We start from the raw sequence: 27,969 nt of genomic DNA on the forward strand, positions 1-27,969 counted from the left end.
AGCTCTGAAAAGCAGTCTCTAGAATCCTGGTTCTGACACTATATCACTCGTCCAGTTAGGATAAAACAGACGAGCATTCGTGGGTTCTGTTCAAGCAGCTTTATTATGTACACACATATCAGGATTGAGGCTTAATAACTTTAACTTAAGTAAACTTATAAGCAAACTAGCCATCACACTCATACATGCTCACTCTCTGGCTACACTCACAAAATGGCACTGAAGCTAGTACGTGCTTGCTATTTATATGAACGTGCTGTCCTTGAAACGCTTCTTAAAGGTACAACACACACGCTGTTCTACAGTAACTGATAGCTGGGAGAAAACAATTTGAAAAGGTAGACCTTTAAAATGTTCACAGAATCACTTGGGACTCTGGAAGTATTTATTCAAGTGTTACAAGGAATAGGAAGTGTAGGTCAGCACCAGTCTGGTATGAGACCTGAATCACTATCAAAGAGTTTAAGACCTATGCACATCGAAAAGTGCATAATGCAAGGAAATCCTGACCGTTGGTGAAGACTAAGGAAGCCTGGGATGCACGCATCAATTTCTGCAGTTGACTACTCCTCCCTAGCAGGTACAAATACAGGCATCTTGAATATGGGGTCACATAATTTCATTGAACCCACTTTCAAGGAAACCAGTACCATCCACACACTGAAAGGCATACTTGAAAACTACAAAAATGCGTTTTCTGTGGGGAGGACAGGCCCTGCCCTGTACAACCCCTGTAGAAACCTTTACCCACCATACCTCCCCAATTAAATATCCAAACATTAACCGTTTGAAATGTCACAACCGTCTTTAGCAAGTCCCATAATGCTGAGACTGAACAGCCAAGAAACGAATGTATATTAAGTCCACGACAGTAATTCCTCAGAATATTCCCTTTTCTCAAAGTTATGGCAATATCAGAGTTAGTGTGTATATGTTCAGGGGAGTGGTTGCATGCGGGCTTGACCCCTGTAAGAAAGAAGTTTAAAGAAGAGAGATATTCAATATTCACTATTCTGATTTTTTTTTTCAACACACTGACATTCCATGTTACAAGTGACAACATTTCAATAGGGCATCACACTAACTCCAGAGTAAAAAAAATCAAAACTAAAGGATATATACCTTGCAAGTGAAAAAAACATATCATATCTTAAGCATTCCATTCCAATAAAAATACTTCTGCATTAAACAAGCAAACAAATAAACAAAAATCTAAGCAGAAATTTCAGGAAAAAAATAAAAATTTACCACAAAACATCACATACTACTTGGACTGAAATCTATCTTGTACTGAAGCCATATAACATAACAAAGCATAAACTTAGAGGAATGTGTTACATCAGAACCTTAACATTTAGAGATTCAGCATAAATAGTGTCACTGAAAGTAAACCATTCCCAGCGTAGTTAGAAGTCATCAACAGTACCTGGTAGCAGCTCTTTAACAAAGTTAAACAAACTAACAAGAAACATCACTTTCTACATCTTTCTAAAAGCAACTATAAATAACAGCAGTTCTTTACAGCAAAGTCTTGACAATGAAAAGAGAGGAATCGAGCCAGAGTCTGATACAGTTTTGCCCAATGCGGAATAATGCGCAAGTAGATGCAAGTATACAAAAGGGTTCATTCACTTCACAGTACAGTGTCAATGTGTCAGAAGGTACAACAGGATGGGAGGTTTCAAGGTTCCTGCTATATTACTGTACGAACCCCTTCTCATGGTTTTAGATCAAGACGCCAAAAAAGACACACAAGTCTAAATGTGAGGTTCTGATAACACAGCACTGCCCGTATTAAGCAACAGCAATAAAAAGCAAACTATAACCTTAGGAAAGAAAAGGCAACAACCAATAAAGTGTATTAATCAGCTTAAACAAACATTTAATTTACTTCTCAACTATTCACATTTAGCCTAGTCAAGCTAATTCAAGAACAAGAAAAAAACAAAATCGATGATGAAAAAAATGGAAAAAGATGTGTTGTGTGTGTGGTCGGAGAATTCCCAGTGACAGACCAGTACACTAGCTTATTAAATTAAATTATATTAACGAAACAGACCTATTTAAATAAATCAACTCTCTAAAATCAACATGATTAAAGAAATCTACCAAAACAAAACTTATATTAGGAGGAATACCCCTTCTCTTTAAAAACACCCTTAACCTCCAGCTCCTGCACACCACACCACCCACTTTTCAAAATGCTGAAGTCCTGTTTTCTGTCCTATCTATAAGAAACACCAAAGAAGATCAATATAATATGCTGCTACATACCTCCAGGCAACAACTCGCTCATAATAGAAGACATCCTACACTGGACAAAGGCCAATCTACCTCAGGAAACTATCCTACTAGGAGATCTTAACACTGACTGGGCAACCTGTAACTCCAGCAGCCCCTCTACACATATCAATCTATATGGGTTCTCTCAACTAATTAAAGAACCAACTAGAATAGATGAGAAAACAAAGAGAGAATCCATACTGGACTGGACACTAACCAACTATCCCAAACAAAACTATATAGTAGGCTGTCTCCCAGATGACCTAAGTGATCATCTCCCCGCCTTCCTACTCCAGAAACACTCCAATCACCCCAAACCAGTAGTCTACAAATTTGTACGAGATGACCGTAACCTTACCCCACGATACCTAAATACTGTCCTAAGCCACTGCAACTGGGAACCACTACGGACACTCGGGTTAGACCAGGCAGTAGACTACTTCAATACTACCTTCTCTAACATCCTTAATAGTCTAGCTCCCAGCAGAAAGATCAGAGTTAAAGCCAACTACGCACCCTGGCTAAATAGGGACACCAGAGCCTTACTAAAAGCTAGAGATAAAGCCTGGAAAATCTGGAAAACTGACAAAACCCCTAGCTCCAGACAATACTATCAACAGCTTAGAAACAAGGCCAAGGCTGAATCCAAAATAAACAAACAAAACTATTTTCTTAGCGCCCAAACGAAATATTCAAATAGTCCACAAAAATTTGGGCATGCCATTAACTCCCTACTAAAGCCAGGCAAAACCACAACCCCAGCACCCATCTCTACTAACAATACCCTACACATAGCTTCTCAATTTAATAACCATTTTACTAAATCCATCTTAGCCCTGTCCAGTCAAATAACCAAAAACAGTCTACCTCAGTCACAACCTAACCTATTCCACACCACCCCCTCTTCCAGCCTATCACCAGTGCCCACCTCAACTATCAAAAAACTCCTCCTAAAACTAAAGCCAACCACACTAGCAGCTGATAACATACCTGCTGCATACCTAAAAATGGCTAGTGACTCCTTATCATATCCTGTCTCCATCCTTATCAACCGCTCCATACTAGAATCCTACATACCCAAACTCTGGAAAGTATATCGCATCATTCCTCTCCATAAAGGAGGTAATTCTTATGAATCCTCCAACTACCGACCTATTGCCATCCTTTGCCCCTTATCCAAAATTCTTGAGAAATGCATCCACTTGCAAGTGATGACATTTCTTAACACACACAATCTACTATCTACCACACAACACGGTTTCCGTCCACATCACAGCACTACCACAGCCCTTCTATCTTTCACTAATTATATAAACCTTCACATGAATGATAACAAATATGTATCAGCCATTTTCCTAGACCTCTCAAAAGCATTTGATATGGTCTCCCACTCCATTCTACTAGACTCGCTAATATTATCCTTCACCTCCTCTACTATAGCCTGGTTCAGAAGCTACTTGTCTGACAGGCAACAATCAGTCCAGTGGAAAGGAACTCTGTCTACACAACTTCCAACCACCATAGGTGTCCCACAGGGCTCTATACTGGGCCCGCTGTTCTCTATTTTCACAAATAACCTCAAATGCTCTACACAACATGCCACACTCATACAATATGCAGATGATTCAGCTCTGATCTGCTCTGCCTCATCTCCCACCACCCTACATACACTCACTCAAGATACCTTTATCTCAGTAGAAAAATGGATATCTGGGATCCAACTAATTCTAAATCCCAAAAAGACAAAACTGCTACTATTTACCCCTAATATATATATAAAAAAAAACCTCTCCTTTAACATAACATCTAAGGACGGCACCACCATCGCCCCTTCTAACCACACCAAACTTCTGGGCATTGAAATAGACAATAATCTCCACTTTGATGTTCACATCTTACATACCATAAAACTAGTACACAGAAAACTAGGCTCCCTATACAGGCATAAGTCCTTTCTCTCACAAAAAGCAAGAGTCACTCTTGCACAAAGCCACCTCCTCTCAACTCTATTATACGCAGCACCAATCTTTACCCAAATCAGACAATGTGACCTAGACAAACTAGGATCATGCTACAATAAAATAGCCAAGTTTGCTACTAACTCAACCTATAGAACCCATCACTGTGCTGCACTAAAAGAACTAAAATGGCTTGAGCTACCACAGCTACTTAAGTATCACCAGCTGGGCACAGCCTACAATATTCTCAAATATCCTGAAAAAAAAACCCTCATTATCCAACCTACTTACTATCTATACTACAAACCGATACCTAAGATCCAGTGAAAAATCTCTCCTCTCCATCCCCAAGGCTAACAATAATGCAGGGAAAGCACTCTACTCCCACACCGTTGCCAGAAATTGGAACTGTCTTCCCCTATCTGTGTCCACTGTCCCCTCCACAAACATATTCAAAAACTCCCTCAAATTGCACCTTCTTAGTACATGGTTATGCCCTTGTATCACATAACCCTACCCCATACTACTACTAACTCCCCAAATTCCTCTCTGATCACATGCTGGAGCTCTGATCCCCTGTAGGCTTGGTCATCTGAAAGGGTACTTTTAACTGTAGAATCTTACTTGATATATTTTCTTTTCTTACCAAAGTATGACTGACATTGTCTTTTTACCCATGTTCTATATATTTTACCTGGAGTGTTTTTATTAATTCTTGTTATATTACTATGCTCAGCATACATGATGTAACCTGTTTTGTGTATTATGCTGGATGTACTGTATTTGTATAACTTGATGTTGGAGCTTTTCTCCCTGGTCCTCCGCTGAAAATGGACCTGGTCCAGTCGGAATTTCCCGGTTAACAAATGTAAAATAAAATAAAATAAATAAATATTCTTAAAAGTTACAGAAGATAAAAGAAAGACTTGGATGCATTTTTGACAGAAATCATTAAAAAACAAAACACCCAAAAATTATACATGTAAGCTACAAATAGGTTCATAGGTAGGTATTAAGCTATCTGCCCGAGGGCATTTATAAGCCTAGCCAGAGTGTCAGCTTTTGCCGCCCCATTGATTAATTAACTGAGCCTCTGTCAAGAAGAGCCAATGAAGTGATCCCAGGGGTGTATTTTCTGTTACCCATCCACTCGTCAAGGTTTCTCTTGAAGAGAGTTAGTGTGGGGCTCTGCCTAATGTAGTTAGGAATTTTGTTCCAAAGCATGGGGAGTCTTTGTGACAGGAACCTATCCCTCCAGCATGTTCTATTTATTGCTGTGGCGAGGTTTAGCTCACTAGAGCAAGTGGCTTGCAGTGACTTGGACTTCTTTAGGTGGACCATGTCCATCAATTCTGAGTTGGACATGGCTTTGTAAGTCAAGCAGAGATCACCTATGAGTAAGCGATATGCCACTGAGTACATCTGGAGTTTTTCCAGTCGGGCTGCATAGGACATATGTTTGAGACCAGTAATCCTCTTGGTGAGGTACTTTTGTGGTCTTTCCAGCTGTTGGAAGTGTCTTGTGAGGTATAACCCAAATGGGGCATTGTACTCTATATGATGGGTCTGATGAGTCATGAGTAGAGGGGCACTATAACCTCTTTATTTCCAGATGCGAACCCTTTAGTAATTAGATGGGATACATAGAACGATTTCCTAACTACTTTGGCAATATGATTGTCAAAGGAGAGATTACTATCTACCTGGGTCCCCAGATCTCTTATTCCCTCCTCTGTATTAAGGGGGCTGCCACCTATGTGGTAATTCATGGGTGTTTTGCTTTTCCCAAACGGGATGACTATGCTTTTTTTGGCATTTAGCTTGAGACCATGACTTTGACACCAGGTGTCCATCATAGTAAGGCCTTTTTGGAGAATGTCTGTGTCAGCCGGAAAGTCAATTATAGCTCCCAGTTTGCAATCATCGGCGAACCTGGTTAGCCATAGTCCTCCTGTGTTTGCCTGTACTTCTGAGAAGTATATGTCGAATAGTAAGGGGTCCCAGGACCGAGCCTTGTGGGAAGCCACTTGTGACTGGTTTAGAGTTGGACCTGGAGCCCGCTATTCTTACTGTGCGAGTTCTGTCTGTAAGCCAGTTGGCAACCCATCTCGTGATGTAGGGGTTTATGTTCAGGCTGGTGAGTTTTTCTATAATTCCAGAGTGGAGAATGGTGTCAAAAGCCTTGGCGAGGTCAAGGTAAGCTGTGTGAACTACCTTCCCCTCATCTATGGCCTTGGTGACTGTCTCGAAGAAGTCAGCCAGGTTTAGTAGGCATTATCTCCCCTTAACAAAGCCGAACTGGGTCGGGTCAAGTGTTTGGAGTTTCCCAATGTCTTTGCTAATGAGTTCCATGATGATGCGCTCCATAGCCTTGCAGACCAGGCTAGTCAGACTTATGGGGCAATAGTTACCAGGCTCAGTTGTGATCCCTCCTTTGTGGAGCGGAATAACCATGGCTGTGTGCCATTCTATGGGCATGTAGCCTGTGGAGAGGCTGAGGTTGAACAGTGTGTTTAGGTGGGGGGTTAGTTTGTTCTGTAGTTCGTGCAAGATGCAGCCTGGGACACCATCTGGCCCCACTGACGCTGTGCTTTTGGAAGGGCCGTTTTCACCTGTGCATCTGTGATTTCCAAGACACTACACTTTTCTGGTATTGTTGTGGGCCCTTTTGGGGGTGAGAGGGGGGGGTGAAGTTTGCGCTATCTGCCAGGATGTTGGCAATATCAGTGGGTTCAGTATATTTTGTGCTATTTTGCGCTAGCTCAGAGCATATATGCGAGTTGCCACTTAGACTCTTGACATAAAGAAGGCTTTGTGGTTATCTTTCGAATCCTTGACTATTTTTCGTTCGAAGTTAGCCTTGGAGGATTTTATGAGGGACCTTAGTTTCTTACTGATACTGATCAGGGATGTCTTTCCTTCTTGGGATTTGCTTTTTTCTGAACTAGTTTCCTCCTCCTATTGTATAGCCTGTTTATGGCAGGGGTCCACCAGACTGGTTTCCTTCTCTTACGGAAGTAAGTCTTGGTTTTGCTAGGGATGGCACGATCCATGCATCCTTGTAGGTGCTCATAGAGTGCATTTGTAAAGGTTCCTGCTGTTATCTTTTAGCGTGGAGGCTGTGAAACTTACCACCTCTGTCTTAAGTAAGGTGAAGTTTCCTATAGCAAAGTTTTTCACTGTGGTTTCCTTGGTTGGAGGTGGTGGTGTGGTGTGGACATCCAGAGTGATTAGTTTATGGTCTGATCTAACTAGTGATGGGTTGGCCTCTGGTGTGGAACACCTGTTGCCCATGCTGGTGTTGACCAGGTCCAATATGTTTTCACCTCTGGTAGGGGAGTTTACCAGCTGATCCAGGGCATTTGAGTTGATAAATTCCAGGAAGCGCTGGGCCTGGGAGTTGGTACTTGAGTAGTTTTCCCAGTTAACGGTAGGGTAATTGAAATCGCACAATATCAGGGTGTTCGATAGGACCTTCATGTTTTCCAGTGTCTCCATAAAGGCAGAGTGGTGGTTCTGGGTCATGGAGGGTGATCTGTAGCAGGCCACAATTAGCATTGCAGATGTTAGTTGCACATGGATGATCTCGGAGGTATCATGCTGCGCCACTAACCTGGAGGTATAAGTATCCTTGATGAATATGGTACACCCCCTCCTTTTGTGTTTTGGTCCATGTTCTGTGGCCGAAATGTGTGGTATGAGTTGTAGCACAGTAGTACTGGAGTGCTCTGTGGAGCCTTGAACCAGGTTTCAGTTACTGCACAGATGTCGACGTTCTACATATTGAGGAGTGCTTTGAGCAGTACATTTTGAGATTTAAACTCCTGGCAGTGAGTAGCATAACCATAATTTTTATTTGTGCTGTTTACGGAGGTGGGTTTGACTTTTGAGCCTTGCCTAAAAAAGGCACTATGGGGGCAGCAAGAGCCTTGGCCAGTATTCAAAAGCCTAGGGGTGACAGGAGCAAGCCGTCTCTTGCGAAGCAACGAGGCCTGTCGAGCATGTCGTCCCAGGCTGACAGGCACTGGATCCCCTTTGAATGATACCAGAAGTTTAGCCAATTGTTGAAATTGATAATTTTTTCTTTATACTGTGGTATCATTCTTGGTGAGGGCAGGATGCTACTCAGCGTCAGGGTCATACCCCCCTGTGCTACATGATCAGAGAGCTCTTCCATGTCTCTTTTCATGTAGTCCAGGGAGGTACGTCTCAGGTCATTCACACCAACATGAATAATGACAGAGTCATATTTGTACTTGTTCTGGAGTGACCTGAGTGCTTGTGTTATGTGGCGGATTCTGGCTCCCGACAGGCAGCTAACGGTAACCTTCTCCTTGTCCAGCCTAGTGAGTGGGACGTCACTGTGCCTGACTATAGAGTCGCCTATTACTAGTGTGTTAGGTATGTTATTTCGTCTTAAGGGCTGTGATTGTGCGGCACACTGATTTTGTGTTTTATGTGTTGTCTGGTTTGTGACGGGAGGTGCAGGTTTTTTGGGTGCCTGCTTTGGAGGTCTGTGATGGTTTTGCAGATTTTTATTTAGAGCCTCCGAGTATGATTTTGTGTATTTATGTGTATTGTTTGCCAGTGCTGGTTTAGTATGTCTATGTGAGGCTGGAGGTGTGGTGCAAGTGTTAACCTTCTCTTCATGACTGCCTGTTCCAGTCTTGAGTGGAGAGAGCTTAGCCTCCAATTTAGCTATATAATTGCATCTCTCGCATATGTTAATGTTTTGTGGTAGGAGGAGAGGGTTGTCTGTTTACATGAGGCAGTTGTAACATTGCCTCAGGATACCCAGGTTCACCACCTGGACTGGAGAGTATACCTGAAATTGACCTTTGGTCATGCCTGAATAGTAGGGTGAGCTTTTTAGTCGCTTGGTTGGTGAGGGGTGAATAATGAGCCTTGCTCTGCTGGGCAATCAAATTTCGGGCTATATTAGTGCTTGCTATTAGGTCTGAGCAAGTGCTGGACTGTAGGATGCTTTTTAAGTGCTTAGGGTGAGAGACTACTTTCAAGGGAAAAACTGAAGAGGAGACTTGGTGGAGCCGGGATAAGTTTAGCCCTAGCTAACCGGCACTGCCTAGACGTGCAGAACCGTGCAAACGCGTTTTTTACAGCAGGGAAATGAAAGAGATAGAAATTAGCCCAAAATGGCCTATAAACAACTAACTTCTGGGCTGGAACCACTCCTCCAGGGACAGATGGCTGCTCAAAGCTCCCTCTCTCACAGGTGAACAGAGAAACCTCTCTCTATCCAAGTAAGGTATGGGCAACTCAGAAAATTGTAACACAGCCCTGAATTCAGCACTAGCCTGAAAACTGGACAATACTAGCTTAGAAATGTGGGAAACCAGGAAAAATTTTTTTTGAAACGATAAGGCAAAAACAGTAAAAAAATAACTTAAAACAGCTTTAAACGACTACAAACAGTAAAAAATACACTTAAAACAGCTTTAGATGACTACAAGCAATCAGAAAAGGCTTTTAAACAAATTACGCAATTAACCAGTAAGAAAATCTCAAAACTGAGCCCTGTTCCTGTAGTCTTCAATCAGACAAGTTCTAACTGCACACTACTGCCACTGGGGTGCAGGGGAACATTCTCCAAAAAAGAAGTCCTGGATTAGTGCTCAAGTTATACAAACATAGCTAGATTCGGCAGGCATGGATCTAGTCTATGCTACAGCAAACAAGGCGCACCAATTTCAGTAAGAAACATTTCAAATATACAGGCACTATAAGCCTTTAACCAGAAATTCCCAGCTCAGAAGGGCAGAGTCCAGCCTCTCCTCACACAAGAGTGCAGACCACGAACTTTCTTAATGTAAAATAACTGACCTGAAGCCCAAGTGCTTAAACCAGAACTAATACACTTTTAGAATAACAGACACCGAGCCTTCAATCAGCAGTTCCCAACTTAGAAGGATGTAAGCTACCTGTCCTGCCACAACAGTGCAGACCACAAACCTTAATTTAAAACAACTGGTCTGAAGCCCAAGTGCTTAAACCAAAAGGCTTAGAATGATAGTTGCACCAAGCAGTAATAAATACAACTGAGTACTTTTAAGATGACGCAAAAGCAAAATAAAGTAGGAAGAAACACACATACAGAAAAAGCAGATGAAAAAAGTGCAACATTTTTTTTTTTGAGTGAGCAAATGAGATGGGCCCAGGAGGAGTGTCCAAATGCAAATTTACAAGAGGGGCGGGCAGTTTCAAAGTCAACAAGATTAACACCAAAACAAAAGCAGGAAGGGGGGGTGGGGAACTAACTGAAAAAAACAGAGCCACCACTTGCAGAAAATAATCCAAAATGTACCACTTATATAATGCAGAAACCGAACAACAATGAAGTAAACTACCCCCACTTATCACTGGTTATTCAATAATTCTAACAAGCATTAACTGAAAAAGCAGAGCTACAACTTCCAGCTAGATAGTATTCAATGCAACACAAATAAATCAATTTAAATGCTGTATTATTTGAAAAAGTGCAGATAAAGATTTACTTAAATTCACTTATACGTCCAGTTGATTTGATTTCATATAGGACTTAGCTGGCCAAAGCTCAGAGTTTAAGCAGAAAATAATCCAAAATGTACCACTTATATAATGCAGAAATGGAATAACAATGAAGTGAACTACCCCCACTTATCACTGGCTATTCAAGAATTCTAAGAAAAATTAACAGAGCCACAACTTCCAGCTAGATAGTATTCAATGCAACACAAATAAATCAATTTAAATGCTGTATTAGTTGATTTGATTTCATGTAGGTCTTAGCTGGCCAAAGTTCAGAGTTTAAGCAGAAAATAATCCAAAATGTACCACTTATATAATGCAGAAACCAAATAACAATGAAGTAAACTACTCCCACTTATCACTGGCTATTCAAGAATTCTAACAAGCATTAACTGAAAAAACAGAGCCACAACTTCCAGCTAGATAGTATAAGAAGTTATGTACTTACCATAACATCCCATGTGATATGTTCATCCCGCCTTTGTTCTTACACACGGGTTCGGAGACGATCATCGGCTCCGAGTCGGCCGCATTGCAAAGCTCTGCTTCTTAGAGAAGCTCGAGACCAGACTATATCCCACAATCCTCCCTGCTATTCCTCAGATCTAGTTTGCGAGAAACCAGACCTCTAACCCTCACCTCGGTGCAAGACATACACATTCACACGGATATCCATGAATATCCTCTGACTATAATAAGTAATTCTTATGGGCGGTGCACCATATCCTAATGAGGACACAGGCCAAAGAACCCTAGAAGAAGTAAGAAAAATCCCAATCAGACTCTAGTCTTACCTGTTCTTCCATAACATGTGAAAAGGGGGGGGGGGGTGTAAGAACAAAGGCGAGATGAACACATCACATGGAATGTTATGGTGAGTACATAACTTCTTTATGTGAAAGTGTTCAATCTCGCCATTTGTTCTTACACACGGGTAGCGTCTCTAGCTCCGTCACCCCGGGTGACTCATGGAAGAACATTCCAGAGCACAGTGGAACCAAAGGATGTCCTGTCCTTGGAGGTCCTGTCAACCTCATAATGAGTGATAAATGTATGAGGCTTAGCCCAGGTAGCTGCTGCACAAATCGTGTCCAAAGGTAAGCGAGTTGCATGAGCCACGGAAGTGGACACGGACCTGGTAGAATGAGCCTTAGGCTTGAAAGATAATGACTGATTCTTACTAGAGTACACAAATGCTATACAATCGGAAAGCCATTTAGATAAGGTACGTTTCGTGACTGCCATACCCTTTTTGTTGTCTGCAAACGAGACAAACAGCTGATCTGACTTTCTGTGATCTTTAGTCCTGTGTCCAGGTAAAATCTTAGCTGCCTATGAACATCCAACTTGTGCAGCATATACTCCAGTCTGTTTGTATGATTCTTGAAAAACGTGGGGAGCTCTATGGATTGGTTGATATTTAGGACAGAACATACCTTGGGGAGGAATGACGGGTTTGTGCGCAAAGAGACTATCTGGGTGAAAGATCAAGTACGGTGGTCTGACTGACAACGCTTGTAGCTCTGATACTCTTCGAGCTGAAGTGACTGCCACGAGGAATAATGTCTTCCATGATAAGAACTTTAGTAGGCAGGATGAAGCCAGTTCGAAGGGAGGTAACATCAGTTGTGACAATAACAGGTTCAAATTCCATGGAAAAAAGGGCTCCCGAATGGGTGGACGAAGGTGGAAGTTTCCTTTCATAAAAGCCTTGCAAAGCCTGTGAGACATAATAGAAGAGTCCCCCTCACCAATATGAAAGTTAGATATAGCCGTCAACTGTACTCTCAAGGTGGAAGTTGAGGCCCCTTCGTGAAAGAGAATTGATAAGAATTCCAGAACTTTGTGTAGTGGAGCTACCAAGGGATCTATGTGTTGGCTAGACGCCCAACATACGAAACGTTTCCATTTGCTTCTGTAAAGCTTTCTGGTGGAGGCTTTATGAGAGGCAACCAGAATGTGTTGAACTGCAGGAGAAAGAAGATCTAACCTGGCTAGAGAGGGAAGCGGAGCAGCCAAGCTGTCAGTTTTAGGGATTGGAGAGATGGGTGAGGAACTCCCGACAAATGAGTCAATAGATCTGGTACTGGGTCCAGAATCCAAGGTTCCTCCTTTTGATGGGCTCGAAGAAAGGGAAACCATATCTGCCGAGGCCAGAATGGCGCTATGAGTATTACTGTCCTTTCCAGGTCTCTGGCTTTCTGTAGAAATTTGGGAATCAACGGGATAGGAGGGAATGCATACAGGAGACCCGGGGCCAATCGTGCACCAGTGCGTCCCTGGGAACATCCCCCTGAGGGGGTAGAAGGGCAAAGTAGCTTCTGCATTTGGCATTCAACAGGGTTGCAAACAGATCGCAGCAAGGCTGGCCCCATCTGTGGAAGATCCTTTCCGCCACCTGTGGATTGAGGGACCACTCGTGAGGAAACAGGATGGCTCTGCTCAACCTGTCCGCAATGACGTTGGATGACCCCGGGATATGCATTGCCAGTAGAAAGCGACCCGTGGACTCTGCCCATTGCCAAATTCTCATGGCCTCTCTGCATAATGGGTAAGACTTGGTTCCCCCTTGCTTGTTTATGTACCAGACCACAGACATGTTGTCCGTCTGTACTGCCACTGTTCCCAGAGGTAAGAGAGCTTGGAATTGTTGCAACGCTAGGAACACCACCCTCAACTCCAGAACATTTATGTGCAGGTTGTACTCCATGTTGGACCATTCCCCTTGGACTGTTCTTCCCTGAAAAAGTCCCCCCCACCCTATCAGAGAATCGTCTGTGGTGATTGTGGCCATCGGGTTGGGTAGGACAAACGGACAATCCATTGTGAGGTCCTGACTGTTTACCCACCATGAAAGATCTCGTTTGCAAGAGTTTGTTATCAGTATCTCGTGCGATAAGGGTAGCTGTTGGAACGACCATTGCGCGAAAAGCAGCCATTGGAGGACCCTCATGTGCAATCCCCCCATGGGAACTGCGATCAGAGACGCTGCCATTAGCCCCAGAACTTTTAACACTAGCCTGGCTGGAGCTTTCCTGTTCTGAAGAAGAAGAAGAACCTGTTCTTTGAGGGCTGACGCCCTTAGTGGAGGAAGCTTTAACAGTGTTAACCGTGTATCTAGGTCTGCTCCGATGAATGAGATATGCTGTGAGGGCGATAAGGCAGATTTTTCTAAACTGATTTTAATTCCTAAGTGGGAAGAAAGGTCGACTGTGTAGTCTCTGGCTTGAACAAGACAATGCCTGGTGGTGGCGGTGAGGAGCCAGTCGTCCAAATACGGAAACACCGGGAATCCTTGTTGTCTCAAGTGAGACGCCACTACTGCCATGCATTTGGTGAATACCCTGGGGGCTGAGGTGAGTCCAAAGTGCAGAGCTCGAAATTGAAAATGACTGGCTCCCAGCCAGAAGCGCAGGTGATCTCTGGACGGCCTGGCCATTTTGATGTGGTAGTATGCGCCCTTGAGATCTATCGAGCACATCCAATCATCCTTCTGTAAGAAGGGAAGGATCGACTGTAGCGTGACCATCAGGAACTTTTCCTTCCTTACGAAGGTGTTGAGATTGCCGAGATCCAAAATCGGTCTCCAGTCCCCTGTCTTCTTTGGAACTAAAAAGAACCTTGAGTAAGTTCCGGATCCTCTTTGGTCCGCCGGGACCGGCTGGATGACTCTTTTTTCGAGCAGCTTTGAAATTTCTACAGCTGCTGGACCTTGCAGATGGGGTGGCCCATCTGGAAGTCTCTTTCGTTGAGGTGGTGTGGACATAAAGGGAATTATGTATCCTCTGGTTACTATGCTTTTTACCCAAGAATCTGAAGTAAGATTTAGCCAGGCCTGTGGGTATAAAGCCAAGTGACCCCCCGACCGCCTCCAGAGTAGGACAGTCGGGCCTCCATTCAGGAGTGCTGGAAGGGCTTCCCAAAGACTGTATCCCTGTCGCCCTGATTTTGCAGACCCTCTCTGCCGCCGGGGCGGCATCTTCCATTTCTTCCCCCTCCTCTGCCTCTGGAGGGGGCATCACTCTGTGTGGCTTGGAAAGATCCCAAAGTCTTACGGAACCACATTTTTTCGCCTCATTGCCCTTTGGGGTACGGTCTAGATGGAGCAGAAAAACGGACCCCAACAGCAGACAGGGTCTTTCCCTCTTGCTCACACCGAGTTAAAGTCTCCTTAACTTTGGGCCCAAAGAGTGTGACACCATCAAAGGGGGTGTTGGCAAAGGAAGACTTGAAGGCTTCCGCAAAGGAGCACTGCCGCATCCAGGATTGTCTACGGAGAGCAATTGCTGAAGCTGCAGCTCTACCTGATCCTTTGGCCGCATAAGAGATGAGCCTCATGGACGAGTTTGCTATTGAAGTAAGGGTGTTGAGTTGTGCTGTCACCTTATCTGAGACAGCAGCATCTGTGTTACCCTGGAGGGTATCTCCCAGTTCTTTAATGAGATCCCTCTGTAGACGTGTAAAATGTGTCAAATAGTTTAGCGAACGCATGAAAAAAGTCGCTGAACTAAAAACGCGCTTCCCATACCTGTCCATAGTCCTAGAATCCTTATTAGGAGGATGAACAGAAGAGGAGGACTCAGACATTTCCTTCTTCATGGCCGCCACCACCACCATAGCGTCGACTGGGACTCCTTTAGTGAGATAGGCCTTATCCTGGGGGGGGCTGTGATAAATTTGTTTGGTTTCCGGTGTTTCCCACGCCCTTCACGCGATCAAGTCCATCAACTCATCGAAGGGCGGGGTCACCCAGGAGGTAGAAGGTTGAGCCCCAAAAGCCTTCAGCAACACCAACTCGTCCTCAGTGGGGGCTAGGGACTGCCAATCACCCCTCTGTTTCAAGATCTCCAGGATGTCTGCAAATGACACATCCTCAGAGGGGGATCGTGGGGACCCCTCTGCCTCATCCAAATCGGTGTCAAAAGTTAGGGATTCCTGTGGGGAATCAATGTGCCTCCTCTTGCACAATCTCTTCCTCGGAACCTCATCAGAGGGGGCTTCTGGTGAGGCCTCCGAGGAACAGGGATCACCCTCTGGGGCTGGCTGAGGCAATGGGGCTCTACGCTTAGGGTGAATTGTGGGGGCAGAAACAGAAAGAGGCCCTTTAGGGGACGGAGAAGACACCTCCGATGAAGTAGTTGTCTGAGCAGACAATACCTTCCTCATAAGGTCGAAAGCCCCCGAGCCGAGGACTCCTCCAGTTCTGAAGAATGCAGAAGCATCACCAACACCGGAACCGTGGGCTCCAACCCAGAGGATGGAGCCGAACCAATCTGCACCGAGGCACCGAGAGGGAGAGTCGGCACCGAAAATTCGGTACGACTCTCGGTCCCGGAACCGAGGAGAGATCGTCGGCTCTGTGACTCCCCTACAGGCTCCGAAGGAGTCGAAGTCAATGGTGCAGATCGTGCAATGGCCGGGTTCGGCACCGAGGGCTCCACTAGCATCAGATCGTCTTCTCCCGGCTCCGAAGACTGGACGAGTCTCGAAGGAGGACCTGTTGGAGACATGGGGAAGGCTTCTAGTTTCGACACCAATTGGGACGAAACCGCAATCAGCTTGGAAAGGGCCGTGTTTTCCATTAGTTTCTGCATGACACGATCCACATCAGTATCGGATAAGGGTCTGGAAGACCGTGTCGAAGGGGCCGAAGACAGCACCGACAGAAGAATCGACGGTGGAGGTAGCTCCAACACCAGTTCCAAGACCTGGGGCTCGGTGAAAGATAACCGTTCGATGCTCGGCCCCGAGGTCTGTGGAACCGGCGAACGAATCTTAGAAGATGAGCTCAGAGCCGATGACATGGGCTCCGACATCTTCGACCCCTTCGAAGACTTAGAAGCCTGGTCGGAGTTCTCCAAGGCCTCCTGAAAGTCAGGTTTAAGTAAACCCCTGTCAATAAGCTTCCTGCGTCTCTCTGTCATGACCCTCCCGCTAAAGGAATGACAGATGGAGCAAACCTCCTGCAAATAGAGAGGGCCAAGGCAGTAGACGCAGGAAACGTGATTGTCAGTGATGGACATTTTCTGTCCACACTGACATCTCTTAAAGCCGGATTTGGCTTTCTCCAACATTTTACAATCAAGCTCAACACTGAAAAAAACAGTGAAAAATAGAAAAAAATACTAGCCAACAATAACTATATATATATATATAATATGAAATACACACAAGCTATTATAACACTACTAGAAAAAGTCAGAAACTAGTAGGCCGAAGCCCAAACCTATGAATCTAAGTATATATATATATATATATATATATATATATATATATATATATATATATCTATATCTAAATATATGATATAGATCAAGAAAAATACACACATGCATTCTCTATAATATCTATCTATGCTAAAGCTAAAATACTATTATAGATTTGCAAAGAAATGCCGCTTATCTCCAAGATAAACTAAATTGTTCGCTGGCCCAAGCTCTCCTCGACCGATCTGTTGCAGTGGCAAACTAGATCTGAGGAATAGCAGGGAGGATTGTGGGATATAGTCTGGTCTCGAGCTTCTCTAAGATGCAGAGCTTTGCAATGCGGCCGACTCGGAGCCGATGATGGGCTCCGAACCCGTGTGTAAGAACAAATGGCGAGATTGAACACTTTCACATTAAATTAATTTAAGTGCTGTATTATTTGAAAAAAGTGCAGATAAAGATTTACTTAAATTCACTTATACGTCCAGTTGATTTGATTTCATGTAGGTCTTAGCTGGCCAAAGCTCAGAGTTTAAGCAGAAAATAATCCAAACTGTACCACTTATATAATGCAGAAACCGAATAACAATGAAGTAAACTACCCCCACTTATCACTGGCTATTCAAGAATTCTAACAAGCATTAACTGAAAAAACAGAGCCACAACTTCCAGCTAGATAGTATTCAATGCAACACAAATAAATCAATTTAAATGCTGTATTATTTGAAAAAGTGCAGATAAAGATTTACTTAAATTCACTTATACATCCAGTTGATTTGATTTCATGTAGGTCTTAGCTGGCCAAAGCTCAGAGTTTAAGCAAATTTATTTTTAAATAGATTAATAATATGACTGCTTCAACACTATTATGCAAAAAACATATACATATATATACATAAATATATATATATATACATATATATATATATATATATATATATATAAAATACTAACATTTTGCTATAACCAAGACTGACACTATAATTTTACTAGCTCAAACAGAGAAAATGCATTTTAATGTAAATTTGTCCTTTAAAAAAAAAAGGGGGTACATAATTATTTATGGAAAACTGATTTTTTTTTTCTTAAACAGAGCTGATCCGCTGCAGAACTGCAGAAAAAATTTACTTTTCCTCCCTCATAAGAATGGACTGTCCAAGATAACTCTTTCATTAAGTGTTCTGATTTTGGCAAATTCTTTACATACACAATCCAAATGGAAGGGTAACTAAGAGAGGAAAGATTTAATACTTTACAATGTTACTAAATTTGCAGACTGTACAGGTGAAGATAAGAGCCTGCTTGTGTTTCACACTCAGAAAAGGATAACGGACAGCAAACATACGGCAGTTTCTGAAGACGTTTCCTGTAAAGTTAAGAGCTGCTTTAGCATAGGCTCTACAAAAGTATTAAATCTACTCAGAAAAGCTGTGAGATGGGATTTTTCAAGATTTAAATTCTAGAAGACTTTTCAGCATTAATTTCATATGAATTCTGGACAGCTGGTTCATTTATAATTAATGCAAATGGTTTGGTGTAAAAGTCCTCTGAAAGAAATTATTCCAGGAAGCCAAACATACTTTTCTTGCTCTACTTCTGTACCACTCAAAGTCCTTCCTCAAGGATGGAAAACTTTAATTCACCCATCTTCTGCTCTAGACTATTGAATTTGAGTTACAAGCTAATGTTTCAGACTGACCCAATAAAATGCTTCCTTAGCTCAGCAAATGAGATTTGTAGTTTCCATAAAATCTAAAAAAATTCCACAAGAAGACATTTTCAGCAGGAATGCATAAACATCAGGCACCAGCAGGTACAGTCAACAACAAAAGATAATAGAAATATCCCACAATTCAGTGGGAATGCATAAACCAACTGGAAACAAAAGAGGGAAGAAAGAAAACACACCTGATGGGGAGAAAACAGAGCCAATAAGGAACATGAAGTGTTCTGAAAACTAGGAGTGCAGTGCCAACCAAAAAACTATGTAAGAAACTGTCACAAGGCATGGTAAAACACACAACAACTTGTTAATAGGGAGGGATATATATCTTAAAGCCAGTAAAGAAATGGATGCAAATTAGCACTTACCTTCCATTTATTAAACAGGTCAGCAAGAAAACCATTCACAGCCTTCTCAAAGTAGAGATCACCTGCAAAAAACACAATATAAAGTATAGAACACAAGGAAGGTGCAAACATGCAATTCCTTTTGAAGACAACAGAAATAAAACCACTAACATGAAACATAACTGTCAAAACCAGAACAGACACCAGCTGACTCACCTTACTTCATATGCGGCAGCACTGGAAAGAACAGTTGCGGAAGAACTTACCATAACCTTAGATGTCCTTCTCTTCCATATTGCAGTATTCATAAATTACAGTTGTGTACACTTACCATAAATGTAGATGTTCGAGTGTATTCACTGATGCAGTCATTACATTTGGGTAATCTGCTGGCAGGTTGCCCTCAGACGGCCTGAATTCCAAAGTCTTGGGTCCTGCGTCGGTTGCTGTCTTCTCTTCCATGACGTCAGGTCGTCAGGGGTACAAAACATGCAGCCGACGCCATTTTTTTTAGTTTTTCTTGCCCCCGATGTCAGGTGCCCCCAAAAAGGTAGCAAAATTATATATATGCATCAATATAAACTTTACCTTCATCTACAAGCAAATACACCACATAGGTTGTAGAAGATAGAGAAGGAAAGATAAACTTCAGAATGACAGGGGGACGGCGGGAGGGTAACCTGGACTGCAATAGTGAATACACTCGAACATCTACATTTATGGTAAGTGTATACAACTGTACACAACTGTACTATGTTCTTCGTGTTTCACTGTTGCAGTCATTACATTTGGGTAGAATCCCAAAGCTATGGTTGGGAGGCTGGAGCTAAACAGCATTAGGTGCGGCTATAAGGCCCTGCAGCACTGCAGTGGCAAAGCCTGCCCTGGACTTAGAGTAGAGAGGCAAATGGTAATGCTTTGTAACGATGTGAACAGAACTCCAAGTAGCAGCCTCTAGAATGTCTTTGGTTGGTTCTCCTCTGAGAAAGGCTGCTGAAGTAGCTGCAACTCTGGTGGAATGAGACATAATGCCCTTGGGCACAGGTTTACTATGGTGTAAGTAGCAGAAACGGATGCAGTGGCTTATCCACTTTGAAATTGTCTGCTTTGAAATAGCCTTTCCTTCTGATCCTGCAGCACATTACACTAGTAATTGTTCAGTTTTTCTTAGAGCTTTTGTCCTGCTCAAGTAGAATCTTAGCTGCCTGTGTATGTCCAAGGAATGCAGAATTCTCTCCCCCTTGTTCTGAGGATTTGGATAAAATGTTGGCAGATGAATTGTTTGGTTAAGAGCCACACTGGAAACCACCTTAGGCATAAAAGCAGGATTTGTCCTCAGAGACACCCTGTGTGGGTAAAATATGATAAAAGGCTCTACAGCCATGAGGGCTTGTAGCTCTGAAACTCTTCTTGCTGAAGTAATTGCTAGTAGCAGAGCTGTTTTCCATGATAAGAACTTTAGATCAGCGGTCGCAGCTGGTGCAAATGGAGGCAGGGTGAGCTTTTCCAACACATAACTGAGGTCCCATGCAGGTAATGGTGATCTTCTAGGAGGCCTTAAATTTTTGGCTCCTCTAAGATACTACTTTAGTAAAGGATGAGAAAAGATTGGTGGCTCTGTATTGTAATGAGCCAAAATGGCAGAGGCATGGATTTTGATTGATGAGAAAGATAGGCCTTTGTCAAGCATCTCAGTTAAGTATTGTAATATCGGAGGAATATTTGGTTCTACTGTATCAGTTCCTTGTGCTTGATTCCAAGCACAGAATCTCTTCCATTTGTCAGCATAAGATTTTCTAGTACTAGGCCTTCTGGCTTCCAAAATGATATCCATCACAGCTTTACTGAGAGGTATTGTTTGTATGAGTACATGATTAGCCATGCTGCCAGGTTCAGAGTCTGTAGTTGATTGTGCAGGATCTGATTGTTTTGCTGGGACAGTAGTTGTGGTCTTTGAGGCAAGGTCCAAGCCGGGTAGTAAGCCAAGTTCCTTAGGACTGGGTACCAGTATTAGTGTGGCCAGTCCGTGGCAATTAATATCATCTTTGGCTTCTTTTGTCTGACTTTTAGGAGGACCCTGGGTAGAAGAGGCAGAGGAGGGAAGGGGTAAACTGATAGGCTTTTCCAACTGAAGGATAGGGCGTCCACTTTCCATGCTTGTCTGTGATAAGTCCTTGTGCAGAATCTTTTCAATTGATAATTTTGAGGAGAGGCAAATAGATCTATGTCTGGGCTCCCCCATTTCTCTGTTATCATGCTGAAGACTTGTGGATTTAGTTTCCACTCGTGAGGATCCATAAGGTTTCTGCTTAAATCGTCTGCCAGAGTGTTTTGATTTCCTGGCAGGAATTGAGCTTGAAGATGTATTTGGTAGGTCAAAGCTGTGTCTCACAGTACCATGGCTAATCTGCAAAGGGGGTATGAGTGTGTGCCCCCTTGCTTGTTTATATACCACATGACTGTGGTGTTGTCCGTCTTTATCAGTAATTGTCCTGGATGAAGTAAGTCCTTGAAGGCTGTTAGGGCATTTGGAACAGCTAGCATCTCTTTCTGGTTGATATGAAGATGCATTTGTTTTGGTGTCCATAAGCCCTGAATGCATCTTCCTGCCATGTGGGCCCCCCAGGCATAATCTGATGAGTCTGTTAAGGTTTGGCTGGCATGGGGTAGAGTGAAGGGCAGTCCCATGTTTTGGTGACATGCCTTTGCCCACAGTAGAAACTCCTGTTGCAGGCAGGGAATGAGAGGAATCAATGTTTCCAGACTGTGTGAATGTTGACTCCATAAACTTTTAGGCACCATTGAAGTTTCCTCATATGCAGTCTTGCATATGGAATTAGTAGGATGCAGGATGCCATGAAGCCCAGAGCCTGCAGAATTTGCCTTGCAGAAGACTGGGTTTTTGTTGCCATCAGTTTGAAGTAAGCAGTCAGTTGCCTTTGCTTGTCTGGCGTGAGGTAAACCATCTGGGCAGTTGTAACCAAGCTTGCACCCAGGAATGTTATCTTTTGAGAGGGTACAAGTTGTGATTTCTTTTCGTTTACTGTGTACCCTAGGCATGTTCAAAGCCTTTTCACAAATGCCAGGTGTCGAAGAAGAGTGTCCTTGTTCTCTGCTTGAATGAGACAGTCGTCCAAGTAAGGACATATTTGTATACTTTTTTGTCTGCAAAATGCAATTACTGGTGCCAGGCACTTTGTAAAGACCCTGGGCATAGTAGATAAGCCAAAGGGCAGTGCAGAGAATTGGTAATGCATTAAGCCAACTTTGAATTTGAGGTATCTTCTGCAGGACTGTCTTATTGGGACATGCAGGTATGCCTCTTTTAGGTCTAAAGTCACCAGCCAAGCATTCTTGCTCAGCATGGGCAAAAGCTACTGCAACGTCAGCATTTTTAATTTTGGAATGTCCAGGTATGTGTTCAAAATCGATAAATACAGTATTGGCCACCAGGCCTTGTCCTTTCTGGGTACTAAGAACAGTCTTGAGTAAAAACCTTGCCCTTTTTCCTGTTCTGGTACTGTCTGAATGGCCCCCATATCCATGAGGGACGTGACCTGTTTCTGTGCCTCTGCCCATTGATTTTTTGGCAGATCTGGCCAACCATTTGCCATTGGCAGAGTGTGGAAATGGAATCTGTATCCCTGTGATACGATGTTTAGTACCCACTTGTCTTGGGTTATTAACTGCCAATTTTAAGCAAAAAGTGCTAATTTTCCCCCTATGGGTGCTGCCAAAAGGTAAGTGCTTGGTGTAGACATAGGGAAGTCATTGGGATTGCTTTCTGTAGGTTTGTGCTTTATCTCCTCCAGATTTGGAGGTGGAAGCGCCCCATTGTTTTGACCTCTATGTATCTTGCGCCTGGTATCTGGAGCCTTTAGGGCATCTGGATTTGCCCCTTTGTGCTCTGTCTGACACAGGAAAGGACCAATTTTTTGTAGGCCAGTGTCTACTGAATCTTGGTGGCTGCACTTGTAAGAAGTCTTTAACAGTTTGCATAGACTTAGCTTTGTCTTCCATTTTCTTTAAAACCTCTTCTGCCTTAATACCAAACAGAGAATCATGCTGTAAAGGTGCATCTAGCAATTTAGCTTTAACATGATCAGGCAAATTTTGTTCCTTTAACCAGGCATGCCTCCTAATCACAGATCCAGTAACTGCGGCCCTGCAGGAGGCCTCTAAGGAATCAAAACCACATTACAAAGTATGCTTTCCAACTTGTTCAGCTGCGTGAAATAATTCCTGCAATTCTTTATTTTCTGCACATTCTGAAATCAGCATAATTTTCTGTTTCAGCAATCCCATAACATGTTGTTGGTACTTAAGCATATGAAATTGACAGTTTAAGGCCTTGATTGCCAAGGCTGCAGATGTATAAACCTTTTTTCCCCATCTGTCTAGTGTCCTAGAATCTCTATCAGAGGGGGTAGGATTTTTTGCTGTTGAGGCCTTAACTCCCTTTGGACCCTGTGAAATAGTTTCAGGATCAGCAGCAGGGTTTCTAAATAAAAATTTATGTGTGTCAGGGACCCTGTAATATCTGTCAGGCTTACTGAGAGCCAGAGGTAAGGAGTCAGGGGTCAAGCTTGACTCAGAAAACACATCATCCACAATGTCTAAAACGGGGAATGGCTAAAGGCTTGTGCTGAGGGAGAAGAAGGAAATCCCTGAGCCTCTTTTTTGATTCTGAGAAGTCTTGACTTTCCCAGTGAAAATGCTCCCTCAAAGTATGCAAGGTTTCTCCAAATGAATAATCTGCAGGAGGAGATGCAGATGGAATAGACTCCTCAGCATCAGAATCCTCATAGGGAGGTAAAGATAATTCCTGATCAGAAGAGGAATCAGAAGAAATAGAAACCTCATCTGAAGATTCATAATCAGTGTCTTGCCTAGGCCTCTTATCTGGAGGGGGATGGGTACCCCTGATCAAGGTAATAAGGTCTTCAGCCATTTTGATCATCTGTTTTTTTTAGGCATAGAGGCCTGTGCTCATGGCTCATGCATCATTTTTTAGTTTTAGAAGTTGCTTTTGACTTTGGTATTGCAGCTGTCATCAGTTTGATATACAAATGTTGAGGTCTAAATACATCCTCAAAAGCCAGTGCCAGCTCAGCGGCTCCAGACCCATGCAAGGGAGATACATCGTCAGTCCAATACCTGGAGTATCTTGCAGCATGCCAGACTCCGCATGGGTGTCAGTAGAGGCCTGCGACTCGAAGGTAGCGGGTATCAGGGGCTGCGAAAGCGCCTCACTGAGTACCGGCGACTGGCTTAGGAGAAGCTTCGTAGTCAGTTTTGGATCTCGACTGCCTTTCTCTGTCCTTTTCTTTGCGTTTTTTATGCACTCCGGTTGTCGGATTGCTATCCGACGATATCTCTGGGTAGTTAAATCTGTTTCCAAAATACTTTGATGCAAAAATATACCGACGCTTAATAGTGCGTTGGTTAAATCTAGCATAAAACCGACAGCCATGCACGTTGTGATCAGGGCCTAGGCAAGGAATGCAGTCTAAATGGAAATCCTTATGAGGTATTTGCTTCCCACAAGTAATACAATTATTAACTTTTTCTGACATTGGTAAAAAGCAAGAAAAAAAAGTTTCCCCAACGGGGTACTTAGCTTTTAGTGAAGACTTCGGTTCTGAAACTCAAATTCGAATATTTCAGTAGTCCGCCAACTGGCACTTGCGAAATGCTTCTGCTTCTGGCACCGCGTGGCAAGAAAGACTAAAGAAAATGGCGTCAGCTGCATGTTTTATACCCCTGACGTCATGGAAGAGAAGACGGCAACCGACGCAGGACCCAAGACTTTGGAATTCAGGCCAACTGAGGGCAACCTGCCAGCAGATTACCCAAATGTAATGACTGCAACAGTGAAACACAAAGAACATCAATAGGGAGGTTGCTGCCTGCAGCACCGGACATCTACCCAGTATACCAAAATCTTTGTAGCAGGGGTGTACGTGTGACATTTCCGGTACCAGCCATAAACTGACATAGGCCATAAAAATGACATCTACACGTACCCCCTTCAGAATGGACTGCTGCATACAGTAGTACCCCTGAAGGTGAAATATGAGCTAAAAAATGAAGTCCCTTCAGACTAACATGAGGACCAGATTATAGGGTATTTTACCACCTGTGTCTGCTGCTGGGGATAAATAGCTGTAGGCCTGTGATCCCACAGGTAGTTAGCAAGAAAAAGGTAAGGAAGGTGAGGCAAGAAGGGGTAGGAAGGGAGGGTCTGAATACTGCAACATGGAAGAGAGAAGGACATCTAAGGTTATGGTAAGTTCTTGCACAACTGTTCTACGTCCTTCTAATCTCATGTTGCAGTATTCATCGCAATAGGGAAAGTACCAACGTTTTTAGGTACGAGCCTGGGAGGAGGCATGTGGTCCCTGGTCGATAAGACCTTGTAAGATAGATCTGGCAAAACCAGCTCTAGCCCTTGAGGCTAAATCTAGCTTGTAGTGATTAGTAAAGGTATGAAATGAAGCCCAGGTAGCCGCTTCTAGGATGGAGGCGTAGTCTACCCCCTTAAAAAAGACAGCTGAGGAGGGAGCTGCTCTAGTGGAGTGTGCTTTGACGTTGCCAGATAAACTCTTCCATGAATAGAATAGCATGTACAAATGGTCCTAGCTCCATGAAGAAATGGTCTGTTTGGAGACTGGTTTCCCTAGAGCCCTAGGGTGGAAGGAAATGAACAGTTGGTCAGATTTTCTAATAGGTCTGGATTTATTTAAGTAGTACCAAAGTTGTCTGTAGACGTCTAATGAATGGAGTGTCCTTTCTGAGGAATTTTGAGGTTGAGGGTAGGAAACAGGTAGCTTAATGGTCTGATTGAGTGAGAGCTCATTAACCACCTTAGGCATGAAGGAAAGGTTAGTCCTTAGACAGACTCTGTCCTTGAGGAAAGTGAGGTAAGGAGGGATGGCCATCAAGGCCTGAATTTCCGACACCCTCCTGGTGGATGTGAGGGCCACTAGCAGGACTGTTTTTCATGTGCATAGTTTCGGGGATGTTGAGTGTGCTGGCTCCAAAGGTGGCAAGGTTAGATTTTAAAGTACAAAATTTAAGTCCCAAGGTGGCAATACAGGTTTGTGGGGGGGGGGGGGGGTCTGATATGGAATATCCCCTTTCAGGAATAGCTTGACCTCCAATCTTGATGCTAAAGGGGGGATCAAAATCAGACACGCACAGATGGCAGACAAATGGACCTTAACTGAAGAATACTTTACTCCTAGATGATGGAGCTCACACAAGTAAGAAAGGACCATGGGTATAGGAATGTTCAGAGGGTCCTGTTTTTTCTTTTGACACCACCTGGAGAATCTTTTCCATTTTGACACATAATTTCTCCCAGTACTAGGCTTTTCTGGCCTCCTGCAGAATATTGAGTACATCCTCTGAGTATAGGTGTCTGAAGGGGATTAGAACCCTATCACCCATAAGGTCAATTTGAGATTGGTCACCTGAGGGTGGACTACGGATCCCCTGTCCTGTGTGAGTAGGTCTAACTAGTGGGGTAAACTGTGATGACTGCCCTTGGCTAATAGGTAGAGAAGGGGAAACCAATGCTGTCTTGGCCAAAAGGTGGTCACCAGCAAGATTTTTGGTTTGTCCTTCTGAATTTTCAGGAGGATCTTCTGAATTAGAGTGAAGGGCGGGAGGCATAGAGGTACATCCCCGCCCAAGAAAAAGAGAAAGCGTCCACTTTCCATGCTTGGGGATGTGGTTCCCTTGTGCAAAACTGGGACATCTGTCTGTTTTGGGAGGAGGCAAACAGATCTGCTTACGGAATACCCCACCTGTGGATAAGATCTGTGAACCATCTATTTGTGAGAGGGTGCTGAATTTCTGCTGAGAGTATCTGCCATAACATTCACTATGGACGGGATGTACACTGCTAGCAGGTAAATATGCAGTGTTGATGCTAGGGTACAGATTGGAGTGGCTAGACTGCAAAGAGGGCAGGACCTCATCCCCCTTGTTTATGTACCACAGGACAGTCATATTGTTTGTGATCTCTTTCAGGTTTCCTGGGCGTAGAGCTAGTTTGAAGGTTTGTAGGGCTAGAAGAAGTGCCCTCATTTCCTTGATGTAGACATGGTCTCTTAGTGTGAACCATTTTCCTTGCACAGTGAATTGTTTTTGGTTGTGCAGTAGCACTGTTCTCCACCCCATGTCTGAGGCATCTGTAGAGATTTGTTGTAGGGGGCAGGTGCCTGTAAGGGGGTTCCCTGGCTGAGGTTGATGGCACAAATCCACCACTGTAGCTCCCTCTTCAGACACGGAACGTGGGGGAGAGGGGTGCCCAGGGGATGAGAGTGTTGGTTCCATAAATTCTTCAGAATCCACTCGATCTTTCTCATGTGGAGTCTTGCCGAGGCAGCATGGGTATCAGAGATGCCATGTGGCCGAATATTCTTAGGAATTCTCATGCTGGCAAAGAAGTGAGGGTGATTAGTTTGTCGAAGTAGAGGGCGAGGTCCTTGATCCTTTGGTCTGGAATGAAGGCCTTCATCTTGTCTATCCTTATGCTGCACCCCAAGAAGACCAGGCCTTGAGTGGGGAATCAGGTGAGATTTCCTTGTTTACAGTGAATCCTAACTGAGTCAGGGTGTTGATCACCTGTTGTATGTGGTGGAGGAGGGTTTGACAGTCCTGATGAAGAATTAACAGGTCGTCTAGGTATGCCTATATTTGAATACCCTGAGTTCTGCAGAGAGCAATAAGAGGTGTGAGGCACTTTGTGAACACTCGAGGAGCTGTGGAGAGTCCAAAAGGTAATGCAGAGAATTGAAATCAAGGAACCTACTGCAAAGCACAAGAATCTCCTGTAATCTGGGTGTATTGGAATGTGAAGGTAGGCGTCCTTCAAATCCAGAGCTAGCATGAAGGCTTGTGTTGGTATAAGTGGTAGG

At 43.6% G+C, this 27,969-nt stretch overlaps 1 protein-coding gene across 1 annotated transcript in view; it reads right to left on the reverse strand.

Annotated features, from left to right (window-relative positions):
- Positions 1–27,969, reverse strand: part of DEPDC5 (DEP domain containing 5, GATOR1 subcomplex subunit) — a 2,513,958-nt gene that overhangs the window by 2,079,339 nt on the left and 406,650 nt on the right. The window contains exon 10 of the mRNA XM_044068865.1: positions 19,064–19,125. Coding sequence (XP_043924800.1) covers positions 19,064–19,125 — 62 coding nt within the window. The remainder of the gene's footprint in view (positions 1–19,063; positions 19,126–27,969) is intronic.

Source organism: Protopterus annectens, chromosome 4.part0 (genome assembly GCF_019279795.1).
Source record: "Protopterus annectens isolate FY-2018-M chromosome 4.part0, PAN1.0, whole genome shotgun sequence".
NCBI classification, from domain to species: Eukaryota; Metazoa; Chordata; order Ceratodontiformes; family Protopteridae; genus Protopterus; species Protopterus annectens.